This window comes from Microcebus murinus, chromosome 3, assembly GCF_040939455.1.
Source record: "Microcebus murinus isolate Inina chromosome 3, M.murinus_Inina_mat1.0, whole genome shotgun sequence".
Lineage (NCBI taxonomy): Eukaryota > Metazoa > Chordata > Mammalia > Primates > Cheirogaleidae > Microcebus > Microcebus murinus.
Genome location: NC_134106.1, coordinates 6,845,011 through 6,863,416, shown reverse-complemented (window position 1 = coordinate 6,863,416; position 18,406 = coordinate 6,845,011). Strand labels below are relative to the sequence as shown.

General features: G+C 37.6%; 1 protein-coding gene across 2 annotated transcripts in view; it reads right to left on the bottom strand.

The window, feature by feature from the left end:
- The window catches only part of CPSF3 (cleavage and polyadenylation specific factor 3), a 41,810-nt gene extending 23,404 nt beyond the window's left edge, over positions 1–18,406 (bottom strand). Inside the window, exons 1-10 of one of the 2 annotated variants that reach the window (XM_076000537.1) lie at positions 18,108–18,406; positions 13,827–13,890; positions 12,629–12,726; positions 11,453–11,581; positions 9,622–9,799; positions 8,322–8,411; positions 6,806–6,956; positions 3,309–3,484; positions 1,480–1,638; positions 354–500 (exon numbers count right to left, since the gene is read on the bottom strand). In XM_076000537.1, coding sequence (XP_075856652.1) covers positions 354–500; positions 1,480–1,638; positions 3,309–3,484; positions 6,806–6,956; positions 8,322–8,411; positions 9,622–9,799; positions 11,453–11,581; positions 12,629–12,726; positions 13,827–13,890; positions 18,108–18,157 — 1,242 coding nt within the window. In that variant the 5' untranslated portion in view covers positions 18,158–18,406. Of the gene's footprint in view, positions 1–353; positions 501–1,479; positions 1,639–3,308; positions 3,485–6,805; positions 6,957–8,321; positions 8,412–9,621; positions 9,800–11,452; positions 11,582–12,628; positions 12,727–13,826; positions 13,891–17,623; positions 18,069–18,107 lie in introns of those variants that run through there. The other variant, XM_076000538.1, reaches the window with a different exon arrangement.

Sequence of the window (18,406 nt, the reverse complement as noted above, 5' to 3'; positions counted from 1 at the left end):
AAGGTTATACAGCAAGTTAGGGAGGGGGCTGGGATTCAAAACAAGCAGTTGTACTCCAAAGTCTTGCTCTTAAATGATTGGAGAGGCAACAGAAAATAATGGAAAAAACCACTAGAATTGGGGTTGGTAGGTCTGAATAAGAGTCAGTGTAAAATGTAGAAAATTAAAGTGTGTAGCTTGTCTAACTCAAAAGAGAGCTATAAAGATAAAATCCAAGTGCAAATGCAAATGCTCTGTTCATAAAGTGCTACATTAACAGAAAGTGATACTTGATTTGTGACCTGGCTGCTTCATGGTTTCTTGGGTATGTTTTTTTTTCCCTTTAATACTATAAATCAAATTCATAGACTAACCACATGAGGCGGTTTCAAAGCACGGATAAATTCACTGGTTTGCTGGTAATCTGTGTGAGCAGAGAAAGAAATGTAATCAACAGACATTTTCAGTGGTAACTTCTGTCCAGACATGGTAGTGATTTCTTCAGGTTCAGACATGATATGCTGTTAAAAATAAAGAAAAATAACAAAGCAAAACAAATAAACTATCCAATTAGAAAATAAAAGATACATTTTCTTTTTTTTTTCATGTAGTCATAAACTCTTATGTTAAGTTGAAGACCTTTAGCACAAAAATCATTCTAACACTGACATTCTAACACTAACATTGACTTAAAAATAATAAATATTTGATAAAGCAAACATTTAATAAAGAAAGTAAGCAGATTAACTAAAACTCAATGTATTTGGAGTGCTAGAAATGAAAATTATGACTCTTATGCTTAGAAAGACAAACCTGTATCCCCAACTATTCTCCTGATCTAGAAAGTCATTTCCCAGATAGAAGGATCTGTATAAAGGACAGATATGTTTCTATTCTGGAAATCCATTTTAAATGCATGGCAGGTATTGTCACTAAAGGACTTTATAGAATAAGGTAAAGTAATGACAATGATCAAAATGAGGAATCATTTTTAAAAATAAAATAGATGTTAATGGTAAGAGGATGAGAATGTGATGCTTAGATGTTCAGAAATTGCCTTTAAAGCTTTGCATATATTTTCTGCAATATCTACATCCCTAATAGCTAACATCAACCATTTTCATACCAATAGGAAATTAGGTAGTCAATCCAAACACATTCTATAGCTTTTTAAGAGAATACATATTTATAAATCTCTTCTTCATCAGATGAAGGTATTCATGTGTTTGTCTCAAATAGGTTCCTATTCATTTTCTTTATTAGCAACCAAATGAGCTCTTCTCAAACTTTAATGTGTGCCTGGGGAATCTTGTTAGGCCATTCAGCATTTGCATAATTCCTCAACCTATGAAAATCTCTAGCTACCTATTTCCATCCTCATTTTTAAAAATCAAAACTTATAATACTTAAAGAACTACTTCAATGGAAGAACTTGTGAGGATACTGTCACCTCTGTAATTTTGATTAGGAATAACATAATAACCTGAGACTATAACTGACCTTGGCAAGTGTCCCTTCTACACAGTATCCTGCTATAATGACGCCATTCCTCTTATCAGTACACCAGCTTTCAAATAACTCTCTGGATAAGCCACTTTGCATCATGCCTGGAGAGGCCATTACAACACTGGGACCAATGTCATCAAAATGATCCATACTCTAAGAGAGAAAAACAAATAGTAAAAGCATGTTAACACCAGAGTCTGACAAAGCATTCTTTATTTGTAAAGAATAACAAAAAGGTAGGCAAAGTATTAATCACACTACTAAAAGAGCTTTGATAAGACTAGAAAACATTTTAAGTCCAAGTTCCTAAATACTTTAGGCTAGGAATGATAGAAAACCAAAGTGATAAGGGATAAGCTCATACTGATTTTCAAAATCTTCTACTGGTAGTTACGGGGCTATTAGGACCATTAGATCATTCTCTGGGCCTATCAGGTAGGCAGAAAAGTAAAAGGAAGAGTCAAATGGGTTTCTACCCACCCAAGATAGAACATTGAAAGAATATTCCTAAAGACTCAAATTGGCTTTGCATACTTCATGAATATTTTGAGCTGGCCTGGAAATCTAATCAAAGGGTTTATCACTGTTTTAGGGAGAATTTGGCTCTAATTCTTTTTTTTTTGAGACAGGGTCTCACTTTGTTGCCCAGGCTAGAGTGAGTGCTGTGGCGTCAGCCTAGCTCACAGCAACCTCAAACTCCTGGGCTCAAGCAATCCTACTGCCTCAGCCTCCCGAGTAGCTGGGACTACAGGCATGAGCCACCATGCCTGGCTAATTTTTTCTACATATATTAGTTGGCCAATCAATTTTTTTCTATTTATAGTAGAGATGGGGTCTCGCTTTTGCTCAGGCTGGTTTAGAACTCCTGACCTCGAGCAATCCGCCTGCCTTGGCCTCCCAGAGTGCTAGGATTACAGGCGTGAGCCACCATGCCCGACCTTGGCTCTAATTCTTAAGCAATTAACTGGAAAAATATGCTTTACAAACAAAGCCTATTTATAACAGGAAGACCACTTATGACTTAAATTATTTTATTATGATTATAACCATCAGTTTGAATAAAACAATATACTTTACATTAAATCAAACTATATGTCATTGAATGATCTAGAAAAGTCAACATGAAAATTTTCATATATGGAATTTATAGTGCTAATCAAAAAGATGATTAGTCCTAGCACTCTGGGAGGCCGAGGTGGGCGGATTGCTGGAGGTCAGGAGTTCTAAACCAGCCTGAGCAAGAGCGAGACCCCATCTCTACTATAAATAGAAAGAAATTAATTGGCCAACTAATATATATATATACAAAAAATTAGCCGGGCATGGTGGCGCATGCCTGTAGTCCCAGCTACTTGGGAGGCTGAGGCAGCAGGATTGCTTGAGCCCAGGAGTTTTAGGTTGCTGTGAGCTAGGCTGACGCCATGGCACTCACTCTAGCCAGGGCAACAAAGCGAGACTCTGTCTCAAAAAAAAAAAAAAAAGATGATTAGGTTTGACTGAGAACAGAGAAACTTAATACATAACACAGATATTTTTCTTGTCAGAGGACTTTTTATTCCTATGGAAAAAGAGATCCAAGTTATTTAGCAATTATAAACATTGAGAACATATGGAGACTTGGAGCAAGTGGCAAAATTTATTTAGGCAAAAATAAGAATGCCAGTTGTTGGAGTTTTGATTCTTAAAGAAAAACGATGCCTGCTAGAGAAGAGGTAAGACTTTGGCAAGAGGTATTCAGCCACAGAATAAATTATGGGTACCTCTTCCTACTAACACCTAATGTGTGTTTTATTCAACCTTTTCTTTCTTTCTTCCACACTCACCTTTAGGTTACTAATGTGTTTGAAAACAAAAGGATTATTGATGTTGATCTGTTTGCGAATTTTGTCATTCATTGCATTTACGTATGTCTGGTACACTGCCATACACTTCTTGGCCAAAGATGACGCATAGTATATTGGAATGTCATGTAGTTCTGGATGATTCTGCCAATATTCATCTAGAGAGATTTTATGAGAAACAAACATCTGTTTTCTATGAGTTCAAATAATAAATGAAACACATGACAACTAAGAAATAAAGTATATAACTAAATTTTTAAAGAGTTTAAGAAAAATTAGCCTGGTCCTTACTAACTTAACAAACCCAAAACTTATTTCCAAATACCAGTGTACAATCCAAGAAAAATGCTGTGAGTACAGTCCAAAGATGGGAAGGCTTTTAAAAATTATTCAGTATAAGGTTATATTGAATAATAGACCATAAAACTTACTACCCCAGAGACATTAAATTCTGTGATGGTTTTAAATCATAATGTATTATTAATATTTTAACAGATCTATCAACTGGTAATTATAAAACAGGACTGCCAAAGAGTTAAACAATTTTGAACACTTAAAAAAAGTATAGTCATATTACTCTATTATTATATGTATATTCTTTTTTTTTTTTTTTTTTTTTTGAGACAGAGTCTCGCTTTGTTGCCCAGGCTAGAGTGAGTGCCGTGGCGTCAGCCTCGCTCACAGCAACCTCAAACTCCTGGGCTCGAGTGATCCTTCTGCCTCAGCCTCCCGAGTAGCTGGGACTACAGGCATGCGCCACCATGCCCAGCTAATTTTTTATATATATATCAGTTGGCCAATTAATTTCTTTCTATTTTATAGTAGAGACGGGGTCTCGCTCTTGCTCAGGCTGGTTTCGAACTCCTGACCTTGAGCAATCCGCCCGCCTCGGCCTCCCAAGAGCTAGGATTACAGGCGTGAGCCACAGTGCCCGGCCTATATGTATATTCTTTGAGACAGGGTGTCGCTCTGTCACTCAGGCTAGAGTACAGTGGCACAATCATAGATCATTATATACCCAATCTCTTGGGCTCCAGTGATCCTCCCAGCTCAGCCTCCCAAGTAGCTAGGACTAAAGGCACATGCCATCACACCTGGCTAAATTTTTAACTTTTTTGAAGAGGCAGGGTCTTGCTATGTTGCCCAGGCTGGTCTCAAACTCCTCCTGGCTTCAAACAATCTTCCTGCCTCAGCTTCCCAAAGTGTTGGGATTATAGATGTGAGCCACTGGGACTGGCCTATTATTATGTTTTTTAAAAACTACTAACTAAATAGTTTCTGATAATGACAGTAGTGGGCAATATAACTTCAAAAGAAGGCTTATTTTAAGGGAGGACCCTCATTAAATCTCAAAATTTTATAAAGGTAGTATGGCCAAAAGATATCATTTAGTTCTATTAGGTCCATCTGCATTTAGGATATGTATTAAATGCCTAGTATGTAATTTACATTTATCATTTCTAGTTTTCAAAATAACTTTATGAAGATTTCGCATCTTATTGATTGGGAAACAGGCTTAAAAAAAGGTTGAATAGTGTGTGAATGTTATTTTTCTGCTTCACGTATAAGTGATAATTCTATATAAGGACAAGGACTTTTTCTGCCATCCATGTTACAAATACATTTCCTGCTTTGCCCTCTGGTTTATCCTGTTCATGTTTTTTTTAGATGTAATTAAAATTTTTAAAGGTGTCAAAGTTTTCAACATATACTCTCAAGATTTCTCACATACTGTATAAAGCAGACTATATTCCAAGATCATATCACAACCTCCTGTTTTTTGTATGTATTTTTATGAGTACATTTTCAACAGTAAAAAAAAAAGATTAATTTGCCTAAGGTTATATGGCTAGAACACAGAAAATATTTGAAACCAGTGATCTGAATGGCTGCTCTCTTTCTATTATACTACATTACCAAGGAGAATTTAAGTAAAAAGGGCAACTAATTAATTACATGGAGCAGTCCTGGTTCATGAAAATATTCATAATACATGCTTTGATGACAGGGTAGCCAGATAAAAATACCAAATGCCCAGTGAAACTTGAATTTCAGATAACAAAAGACTCTTAGATGAAAGTATATATTAAATATTTAGAACACTTATACTAAAGTATTATTCATTATTTATCTGAACTTAAAATTTAACTTGATGTCCTGTATTTTTATTTGCTAACTCTGGCAACCTAATTTGATGGTGGGTTGTTTCATCTTTCTAATCGCCCTTGCTCTTCATCTTATTGGTTATGAAGACTTTATTTCGAGACTTCTAAGGACTGATTTTTTGACTTATAGTTAGAAAGGAGAACCAACCAGAATCAAAAGACCTGACTGGATTAGGATTTAGAAAATTTAGCTTCCAGAAAGTCATGTCTCTGTTATAGATTTGCTTTTATTTTTTTGAGACAGTGTCTCACTCTCTGTTGCCTGGACTAGAGTGCCATGGCATCAGCCTAGCTCACAGCAACCTCAAACTCCTGGGCTCAAGCAATCCTACTGCCTCAGCATCCGGAATAGCTGGGACTACAGGCATGTGCCACCATGCCTGGCTAATTTTTTTCTATATTTTTAGTTGGCCAATTAATTTCTTTCTATTTTTAGTACAGACGGGGTCTCACTCTTGCTCAGGCTGGTTTGAACTCCTGACCTTGAGTGATCTTCCCACCTCAGCTCAGCCGCTCAGACTGCTAGGATTACAGGCATGAGCCACTGCGCCCAGCCATAGATTTGCTTTTGATCTGGGGCCATTTATTCCATCTTCCCATGCTTGTTTTCCTTTTCAGTGTAACAGGGATTCTATTTACCCTTATCATCACAGAGACTGCAGAACTGAGAATATGAGCTTATGAGGCAGTCATTTCTAGTTCTGCACATTGAGGCTCTATACACAAAAGGCACCTTCGTTTACTCTTTAAGAGTTCTTTCCCCAAACAGAACTATAAAATTTGAGTTAGAAAGGATCATTAAGTACAAATGAGGCTAAAAAGTGACACCTTTTGTTCCTCTTATTACAAAAAGTTATATAGGTTCACTGAAATATTTGGAAAATGAAGAAAAACAGAATACAAAAAAGAAATCATCCACTTTCCCAATATGCAGATTTAATCTTTCCAATCATTTGTGTGTATATTTTTTACTAACTAGAATCAGAGTATATAAAATTTTGAACCCTACCTTTTTGGTCCTGTTAACAGATTATGTTAAAGTATGTAATTACTCATTTGTAATATGATTTTTTCCTACAACATGATATATACTGACATATTTCTTTAAAAATACTAAAATGATGATGCTAAGGTAACCAGAAAAGTACACCAACTTATACAACCAGCAGCAGTGTATGAGAGTTGCTGCTTACCTGGGCTCTTACTAGCACCAAATCCCTATTTTTAAATGAAGAAACTGAAGCCCAGAAAGGGGAATGACTTACCCAAGGCCATGCTATTATCTTGATAAAATGATAAAAGGAAATAGCATACCTAGAATCAAGAGCAGCTCCTGTGCCCTTCCAAGAGCAAAGACAGGAATAAGACCTCTGCCCCCTCTATTTACAATATCGTGGACAGTGTTACAGAATCTCGCTTCTCGCTCTTCACGTTTCTCATGGATGTGGGTCCCGTAAGTAGATTCCTAAATAACATGTCAGAAGTGTGAGACTAAGACCGATAATCTCAAAGAATCTAAAAGTTTAACAACAATGAAATGCTGAGGCAAAGTAATGGGATTCTCCATTAACATGACATTGAACACATAACTGTTACATTAATTAGAAAGAAGAGCAAACAAGAGTGCTAGAATTTGGATCTAAGTAATAAGAACTTTTTAGAAAATGGAACCAAGAAACAGACAAAAAATGTATCTTTTCCCCTATGTCATTTTTTTAACCATTTTGCTTTCCACACTGGATGAGGGGAAGGATATTTCTCCCACCTCTGATAAGTCAGTTTTTTTTTTTTTTTGAGACAGAGTCTCGCTTTGTGAGACTAGAGTGAGTGCCCAGGCTAGAGTGAGTGCCGTGGCGTCAGCCTAGCTCACAGCAACCTCAAACTCCTGGGCTCGAGCGATCCTTCTGCCTCAGCCTCCCGAGTAGCTGGGACTACAGGCATGCGCCACCATGCCCGGTTAATTTTTTCTATATATATTAGTTGGCCAATTAATTTCTTTCTATTTATAGTAGAGATGGGGTCTCACCCTTGCTCAGGCTGGTTTAGAACTCCTGACCTTGAGCAATCCGCCCGCCTCGGCCTCCCAGAGAGCTAGGATTATAGGCGTGAGCCACCACACCCGGCCGATAAGTCAGTTTTTAAATCACAAATATTGTTTCTTATACTTCTGTTTAGGAATATCCCTTAAAGCCTTACTATGTATGGTCCACTGACCAGCAGCACTAGCATTCCCGGGGAGCCTATTAGAAGTGCAGAATCGCAAGCCCCAGCCTAGGCTTATTGAATCGGAATTTGGATTTTAACATCATCATTAGATGATTCATAAGTACATTAAAGTTTAAGAAGCACTGCTCTAAAGTATGTTACCATGAAAATAATGACTTTTTCTGAGGATTTAAAACAATAAATCTCGGCTAGGCACAGTGGCTCATGCCTGTAATCCCAGCACTTTGGGAAACTGAGGTGGAAGGATCTCTTGAGCCCAGGAGTTCAAGACTAGCCTGGGCAACATAGTGAGAGAGACTATCTCTACAAAAAATTTTAAAAATTAGCTAGGTGTGGTGGCACCCGCCTATAGTCCCAGCTACTTGGGAGGCTGAGGTGGGAGGATTGCTTGAGCCCAGAAGTTTGAGGTTACAGTGAGCTATGATCATGCCACTGCATGACAGTGTGGGCAACAGAGTGAGATCCTGTCTCAAAAAAACCTAAAAAAAAACCAGATAAATTTATATCCAATAACATATTATGAAAGTATGATCAAAATACATTTTCTGCTAGAAAAAATTCTGCTCACATTACATTAATTACAATACAGTACACTAATACTTACAATAATAAGAATGTCAGGTTTAATATTAGGAATTTCTGCTGCCATTAAGTGCCTATCTTCTTGTCTTGAGAAATCACCTGTGTACAAAAGCTATGAAAAAGATAAAACGAGAAAGTCAGGACTGGGGGAAGGCTTCACTTTGCTAATGAACAGATTAAGCTCATAAAATCTAAAAGTACAATTTTAAAAAAATTGCCTTAAACTGATTTAGATGTAATGCTTGTATCTAATTCAAAATGTATAACTTAGTTAAGTCACTAAACCATCCAGTGTCTCCATTATTTAATCTAATTAATGGGAAAATATTCCCAGAATCATCCCATAAAAATGACCTTTGTATTACTAAGAAATTTGAAAAGCGCTCTGAACTTCTTAGAGAAAAAGTGCATGCTGATAAGGAAAGGCATTTACTGAGGTACATGGGAGCGCTGACTAAATGGGAGATAAAATCACAAGAGAGTATGCATCAAATTCCAAATGAAAATTCAGATCTGCATTTATACTACTTCCTGCTTATTTTTTGCCTTGGAGCAAATTGCAAGAATTGTAGTTTAGTGATAAACTATACAATTCCATGTATAAAAGTTTCAAATGTATGAGCAGCTGCAAAATATTTAGGACAATATTACACTAGAGTATTGGTTCTCAACTCTAGCTGCAAGCTAGAATCACCTAGAAAACTCAAAAAGAAAAAGGCCAAGCTATACCTCCAGACTGATTCAATAGGTATTTTTTTAAAAGCTCCCTAAGTGATTCAAACGTGCAGCTAGAGTTCAGAACTGCTGCGCTAGAGTTGAGAAACCTATTAATCCACCCACATGTTTAGAAGTTCCAGACTCCCATTCCACTTTTCTATCAAGGATGGCTACAGAGATCTTTCCTAATTAATCTCCCTCACTCTCGAAGCCCACTCTGCTCAAGGGCTTATCTGTGAATATTAAGCCATCAAGAGGACATGAATATTAAATTGTGCTTTAATTTTAAATGGATGCAGCCACAAAGACAGCTCTTTCCTAATCAGTTTTCTAAAGGACACTGAAAAGGAATTAATCCTATAGGGTGTCAGGGAACCTACTCTTTGAGATGCTTGTTTTATTCTAATCTCTGTCTTGATATAGAAAGTATAATAGAGGTAGGAATTATGATATTTAAAAGGAAAAAGTATCAATTTTATTTTTATCTTATGTTTCAGTGTTTTGACACTTTGCAAGTCTTAGGAATTTTTTTTTAATACTCCTTGATGGCACAAAGCTCTGCACTGATTTCTCTAGGGGAGAAAAGTGCCAAAGCCAGAGGGTACCTTCACACCCGCAATCTCAATCATAAACATGGCGGCTCCCAGGACATGGCCTGCATGGTAACACCAAAACTTGATTCCTGCAACTTCCTTAACTTCATGAAAGTTGATAGTTTCAATCTTGTCCATGCTTTCCTCCAAATCTGTCTCAGTATACAGCATGTCGTCCGCTGATATGTTACTAAATTTTGAAAGATGACACCAAAAAGAATTAAGAATAAGATTTAAGTCTTTGAACACAAATTGTCTGTGGGTGACATCCATGAAGATATTTCTTAAAAATATACTGTATGAATTATGCAATTTAGAATCACTCATTTTGTGTATTTTTTTATTTTGAGTGAATAGCTACAAAACTTGATTTTAAGCAAAGCACACAGTAAATTAAGATACTAAGTTCAGAGTACTCTCAATTTTAAGTAATAGACACAGTAAATTAGGACAAAATATAGTATTTCTCAACCTTTTTTTCTGCCCCAACACTCCTAAGAGATATAACACATTTATACACATTGAATTGTGTTGGAGATTTCTCACACTGGGATGTGAAAAGATATTTATACAAAGTCTAGCATAACTTTTCTCCTGAAAATTATGTAAATGTAATTCCTAAAAGCAAGAGAGAATAGTGGTTAGGGATATAGACTCTGGAGCATACTATTTGCATTCAAATCCTAGTTCTGTCTCTTACTATGACCATTTTAGGCAAATAGCCTAACCTTTCTGTGCCTCAGTTTCATCATCTGTAAAATGGAATTTATAATAGAACCTATATCATGAGTAGGTGTTTAGATTAAATGCGTTAACATATATTAAGAACTGAGGACTGTGCCTGGTGTGTGATAAGCATTATGTAAGTGTTAACTAGTGTTAATATTAGTAAGTATAACTTTTCTAATTCTTTGTATTTACATGTCAAGAACAAAATAGTATTTTAGCTATTCTCAGAATACACATATTAAGTAGTCAACTTTTTAAAGTTAATATTTTTGTTGTAGGTATCACAAAAAGGCTCTAAACTTTTTGTTAGAGGAGTAGATGTTCCTCTTAGAACTGGTAAGAACTCCCCCAGGGAACTTTTTCATTTAAGACAATCAATTTTCTCTGATCAAATAATACAAAATAAGAATTTGGCATAATACATAATGTATTTGGTTTTAAATTTTTAAAAAATTGTGAAATGCTAGTTAAGAGTATTTCTATCACACTTTAAAGCTCGCATAAATGGAACAAAGATTGAGAAGGACATAAAAACTATATAAAGACTTCAAGGTCAGAGGCTGGGTGTGGTGGCTCAAGACTATAATCTAAGCATTCTGGGACGTGGATCGCTCAAGGTCAGGAGTTTGAAACCAGCCTGAGCAAGACCCCCTCTCTACTAAAAATAGAAATAAATTAATTGGCCAACTAAAAAATATATAGAAAAAATTAGCCAGACATGGTGGCGCATGCCTGTAGTCCCAGCTACTCGGGAGGCTGAGACAGAAGGATTGCTTGAGCCCAGCAGTTTGAGGTTGCTGTGAGCTAGGCTGACATCACGGCACTCACTCTAGCCTGGGCAACACAGAGTGAGACTCTGTCTCAAAAAAAAAAAAAAAAAAAAAGACTTCAAGGTCAGGAAGGTGCTAGATACAAAATAGGTATTTAATGACTCTGTTAATGAATGACTAAATAACTGACATCCTTGTGAACAAAAAGAGAGCCCTTTATTTTAAAACATAAAATGTTCAATTTAACGAACAGGATTCTAAAATTCAAAAACAAAATGTCTGTATCTTGAACCCTGTGTATTGTGCAGAGCCAAATGCATGTATAATTTAATAAAGTAATTTACCTAACTTTGACATAATCTGAAAGAAGCCATCTATAAATAGCTTTTGTGGCATGAGTCATAAATGTTCTTCCTTTGAAACTGGTCTTCTGCAGAAACCAGGGCAAAGCTCCACAGTGATCCAAATGGAAACTTAAAAAGAAAGAAAGAGATTGTATTAATTCTTAAAAATTCTGTAACAATTATATACTGATACTCTTAGAAAACCAAAAGTATGTATATGCCAAGGGAAGAAATAATGCATACAGTTCTAGTATAGGAAAAAGATTTAAATTTTTTTTTTAAAACAGTAAAAAATTTTATTAGTGAGTAATTAGAGAGGGAAGAATATGCCCAAAATACTCTTGGCAGCTAGAATTATAATAAATATTTCAGTGAAATAAAGTTGAAGCAAGTCACTATTTTTAAATGAAGTACTTTTAGAAGAAGTGATAAGATAATGATATCAAGGAGATATCCTACTCTGGGAGGCCGAGGCAGGAGGATCGTTTAAGGTCAGGAGTTCGACACCAGCCTGAGCAAGAGTGAGACCCAGTCTCTACTAAAAATAGAAAGAAATTGGCCGGTTGCGGTGGCTCACGCCTGTAATCCTAGCACTCTGGGAGGCCAAGGTGGGCAGACTGCTCAAAGTCAGTAGTTCAAAACCAGCCTGAGCAAGAGCGAGACCCCATCTCTACTATAAATAGAAAGAAATTAATTGGCCAACTAAAAATATATAGAAAAAATTAGCCAGGCATGGTGGCACATGCCTGTAGTCCCAGCTACTTGGGAGGCTGAGGCAGAAGGACCACTTGAGCCCAGGAGTTTGAGGTTGCTGTGAGCTAGGCTGACGCCATGGCACTCTAGCCCAGGCAACAAAGTGAGACTCTGTCTCAAAAAAAAAAAAAAAGGAGATATCCTGGAAAAGGGCTTTCTTGTTCTCATGTTTTACAATTTAAGGTATCTCCTTCCCACTTATTCACTGCTTACACCTAGAGGTAGTTAAGTTTTTCATAGTAAACACTTCTCTAACCTATGATGACACTATGGAGTGATGGCTTGGATATAGATGTCTGAAATATGCTTTCTAGTAGAAAATACTGTACTTTTAAAAAACCCAAATCTCAAAATCTGGTCAAGAATGATCTTGACAGTAAAAGTCCTTGAAAAACAGTATTATTATTAAAAGACAAAACTTACTGACTAATTAATAGGAGATCAATCTCAGCTGGGTCAATTAAATCAATATAAGGAAGTGCATCCATTCCTTCTAGGCCAGGGTGGATCCCACAGTCCAGCTGAAAGAGGAAAAAAGATCACAATCTCCTGCACATTTTGTTAAAATTCATTCAGCAAACAGACAATAATTATAACTGATTCATTACCCACATAATCAAGATAGATTCCATACACTAGCCCTTGGACCACAATTCTTATTAAACGTAGCAAATATGCCATAAACAATTCTAACTTCTCAAATTATTAACAAAAATATAGCTCATATTTAGGGTCACAAGATGAAAAATACAAGACAGCTTTCTAGAGTCTTTTGGTAGTCACTCTAACAATAAATGAGTTCTTTTTTAAGAACTCTGATTATCAGAAGATGGTGGGTACTTTAAAAGTTCATAGAATTACTACTACCAGATCTGACTACTGTGAGAAGATAATAATTAGAAATGGAAAACTTTCCTGATCATGGTAATTTAAATATTTTAAGGCATTAGGGAACAAATTCCTAAGAGTCAGTCATTAAAGATTTACTTATTTTATAGGGCATTACTACCAAATTAATATAATAAATGGACTAAAAAGATGACTGTTTGACATATACCTGTTCTTGTAAGATTGGGAGAAGTAGAAAAGAGGAACCAAAGGAACATGAGCCACTGAACTGCCTTTCCAATGGGTTCCTTAGAAACCGTCTTTTCTACTCCCTCTACCTTTGAGGCTTAGAGAAGCAGTGACTTGTCTGAGGCCAGAAGTTTACTGCTACTTGGGTATCCAAGCTCCCAAGCCAAGGCTCGATTACCACATGCTGCATGGGGATGGCTAGAGTTCTGCACGTTTGGGGCAGTTTCTTTCTTTCTTGGGGCAGATCTTTCACTGGTGTATGGGCAGTTAGGTTGGCTCAACCCTCAAGGAGTAGAAGAAGGACTTTGAAGACAGCAGATCTAGTTGATAATTTTACAGTCTTACAATATATCTTCTTAATTTACTTAGTTTTTTGCCAAATTACTAAGTAGAAATGTGTATTAGTTTTTCTCATTAACATTATACAGTATAAATTACACGCACTATAACATTTTTCTGGGAGCTAAACAGATAATTAGTCTACTGGAAAAGACCTAACACCCAGACAGAGCCATACTATTAATCCGGCTACAAAAATAATTACCATTATTTTTCTTCCTTTGAACTCCAGAATAATACATGATCTTCCTACTTCTTGTCCAGCTCCACTGTAAACATTCAAGGGGAGAAGTAAAAATGATTAAAAAACCAAACCCAAGCTCAATAAATTCAAATATTTTACAACTTAAACTATGTATGGCATAGTTTGATGACAGCATTCACTTAAATATATGGGGGCATATGACAGTTCTTCCCTACAAAGATAGGGAAGAACAGTGTCAATGTGGGAAAAGATGGTAAGGGACTTTGCAGTTGTTAAAATTGTGAGAGACAGTGGTACACATCCAAGAAGCCCAAAGTTTAAATTCAATCTTCTGAATATTAGGATTAAATTATATTTAAAATGTAAACTAGCAGTTATGCAGATTACGTAATAACTTTTAGAATTAGCGCTTAAGTATAGAGCCATTACCACTTGAAAATTCTGTCTTCAAGATCAAATTATATATTCAAAAAATAGATTATTCATACTTTCAGTCCCTTTTTCTGCTACCTTGTTATTTTAGTATATTTTATACCAGTACTTAGTTTTCTTTTCTTCCTACATTAATAAAATAGCCATAATTTCCAATGATTACAAGGCACACTTCAAGTTAAACTTCACCTGTTTTTCAAATCCTTCACCTTCTTTGATGCCTATTCCCAATCATTTTAGCTCACAATTCACTCACTCATTCAACATTAAGCAGCTTCTATTTGCCAAGCACTGTATTAAGTGCCTAGGATATGGAAATGCCTAATACATGGACCCTGATTTCAAGGAACTCAGTCTACTAGGAGACAGACGTGAAGAGGATTCATCCCCAAATTGAGATCCTACCTCCTAGTAGGCTGTTGGCAAAGAAAATCAAACAACTGCTACATGAGATGAGAACTACAATGAATTCCTGGCCTACTTTAAAAAAATAAAAAAAATATATTTTAAATTATTAGATACCCTGGCTTTCCACTTTAAGTGGCCCTTGATGTTGCCTCTTAAGTGTTCCTAGCTCAATTTTCTCTTCTAGTTTCCACAGCGACTGTTTCAAACTTTCTCCCCTTTCCTAAATTTCCCAACCCTTTATCTTCTTCTTCACTTGAGGCATGGGCCATTATCTGCATCAAAAAAATACACAGACCCTCTGTCAATCTCTTATTTACCAACCTACCCACACCTTTGTCTCTTTCCATTTCTTCTATTATCAACAAAACATACCTCTAAGGTGAATATTTTCGTCATGATTTTATATTCTATATAATCCCTATTTCTGAGTAAATGAACACTGCTATATCATGGACATTTGTTTTGCCTATCTGCCCTTTACCATCAGAATTTAACATGCTATAGTCATTCTCATCCCAAAATTAAAATTCCTTGATTCTAATCTCCTTTAGTTCCCACTTTATTCTTTTCCCAGCTAGCTTCCTAAGAGCTGTGTACACTCTGCCTCTATTTCCTTACCTTCCACTCACTGCTCAATTTACTACAATCTATCTGGCTTTTATACCAACCACTCTTCTGTAACTGTCCTTGCTGCTAAGTGCAAACAGCAATTTCAGTCCTTGTGTGTGTGTGCTTTCATCCCATCTTGCTGGCTTTCTTCAGTTTCCTTCACACACTCAGCTGACTCTGTTCAACTTTTAAATGTTGATGTTCCAAGGGTTCCCAATCTTCATAACCTTCATTCTCATCTTTTTGACATGCTGATGACTTCCAAGCCTGTATTTACATACCTGACACTAGGTATCTCTACCAGAATATCTCCCAGGGACCTCATATTCAGTATGCCAAGCTAGTCTTCACAATCCCCTTGTATTTGCTCCTCTTTCTTCCTGGAATGTTCTACCCTCAGATATTGACATGACTGGCTCCTTTGTATCATTTGGGTCTCAGTTCAAAGGTTACCTTCCCAGAGGCTCTCCTCTACCTCCTCTAATTTGTCCTTCACAGCAAGCCACAGTCCAGCATCATTTTATCTTAATACTTATAACTACATGAAGTTATTGTATCTATTTGTGGCATGTTTTTCACTACTAAAATGAAACCTTCATGAGAACAGAGAACAGAGTGTCTATCTTAAAACTACCGAATTATGAATTTTGGAAATGAAGCAAAAGAAGCCAGAGAGGCTATATATTGTATGATCCCATTTATATGAAATGTCCAGAATACACAAATCTGTAGAGAAGGAAATAGATTAGCGGTTGCATAGGGCTGGGGAGGCTGGGGTAATTATGTATGACTGCTAATAAGTACAAGGTTTCTTTTTGGAGTGATGGAAATGTTCTGTAGTTAGCGGTGATGGTGTACAACTCTGAAAATACTCAAAACCACTGAATTATACACTTTAAATGAGTTGTGTGATATGTGAATTATGTCTCAATAAAGCTGTTACAAAATAACAAAACTCCCAAATTTACTCCAGACCTGCCCCATCTCCTGTACTCCTCTATTGAATAACACAACCCTTTACCAGCTGTCCAACCTAGGAATCTGAGTCATCCTAAGATTCCTCTCTGCCCAATACCCCCCCCCACAACTGTCACTTCAGATATACCTGATCAGTTACAAAATCCTGAAGATTTCACTTCTGTACTCTCTCATCCATTCATTTCACTCATTACAGGCTCTTATTGCTTAGCCTTGGATTATTTCAACTACATCCTACCGGATTCCCTCCACTTAATCCATCCCTTTATTCATCTGCTATCTGCTGCTAGGAGTGACCTTCCTATAACACAACTACAATATCCCATGTTTGCTTAAAATCCTTTGTGGGCTCCCTATAATTGACTCAATAAAGACTCAAACTCCTTAATATGTATACAAAGTGCTTCATAAACCAGACCTCGATAGCCTGTCCTACCTCATCTGCTAACCTTTTAGCTACAGCCATGAGGAATTTGGCCACAAGTTGTGACCACTCTCACTTTCCCACGTGCCACTTTCTCCACTTTCTCTGCCTGGAACATCCTGGCCCCTACACTGTCTTTAATTCCTACTCATTCTTTAGGACTCACATTTTGCAGGATGTATGAGATATCATTCTCTTCTACTAAATCTGTTAGAAATCCCTTTTCCATACTTTCATAAAGCTCAGTGCAATGTCTACCTGGGCTCTTATATTAGCTATCACTTACTAAGCACCTACCATGTCTTTACTCCTCAAGTGTTGTTATATTATTTTCATATGAGGCAGTGGGTTCAGTGAAGGCTGTTGTCCTAATAAGTGGTAAAGTAGGCGCTGGACTTCAGGTCTGATTCCAAAGTAATGGTCTCATATTATTCTAAAGTCTCTCCAGTACTTCCCACTTTGCATTGTAATTCCCTCCAACTGGTGAAAGCAATTAATTCAGCCCTCTGTCTTATTTGTTTCCCCACATGGTGCCTGACACTTGCTTAGTGTTTGCTGAACACAAGAGATGACAGGTGTGAACTAAGCAGAAGGAAACTTCAGCTATGTTTCAAGCAGGTGCTCAATGAAGCCTTTTGAATGAGTGTGTAAAGGAGATACTTTCTACCTCTTGGAAAGTGTATACATTCATGTGGTGTTAACTAATAGCTAACAATAAAAATATGTTGTGGATTTGAATTGTTCCTCTATAGGAGTTCAAGTTCTCCACAGTTATATTTCCCCTTAAGCTGCATTCCAGAATGTGGAAGGCTATCTCCACCAAGTCTCCTTTGATCCATCAATGGCTGAGTTTTTTTTTGTCCCTAAAACCTCTGCACTTTCTCCTCTCCAACTTCCCACTTTCCTAATTCTGTTAAGAGTCTGAGCTCTGAAGGCTGAAACTCACAGCAAATTCCTAATTTATTTTCTCTTTCACTTCCCGGCACAGGTCAAGTCCTGGAGGTATTAAGAAATAGATTTAGTTCTTCCTTGCACGGTTACAGCCTCATTCAGGTCCTCCTCTCAGCCTGTCGCTCAACAGCATCACCGGCTCCCTCCTGGCTTGCCCTGATGCGCAGAGATCCGTTGTGCTAATTGACAACGCTTTTTAGCGTATAGGAAAGCGCCCAGGGGCCCCAGAAAACGTTCCCCCTCCAACTCCCCTGAAACTGAAGAAAAAGCAAAATCCCATTCGACCTAGCAGGCCCCTTCTGATCAACAGTCCTCCAAACCCCTTGAGCCTGAGAGGCCTGGCCCGCCGCCGCGGACCAAGGGCAGGCTGCGGAGGCAGGCTGGAGTCGGGGGCGACGGAGGAGGCCAACCTCTCCGGTCGCCCCTCCTCGCCTCTCACACAGCCTGTGGCTTCATTCCCTCTCTCGCAGGTCCCTTACAGGGGTCGTATCAGCAGCTGGTCGCTCTCCTCAGCAGGAATCGCAGACATCCCGGAAGTCTGAGGGCGAAGCAGGGGTGAAGAGCAGGTCGCCGGAATCTTTCTAAATTGGAAGTGCAGCCACGGGGAAATAAAGAAGAAAAAAACCCCATTCACCAAGAGCACAACTTCCGGCTCTCGGGAGCCCGCGACATTAGGCACCTCCCCTCGACTTCCCGTCGGAGCGCCGAGCTCGCGAGGTCTCTGCTCGCACGGAGTCCGGGAACCTGAGGCGGGCTGTCCAGACTGCGCCTGCGCCGA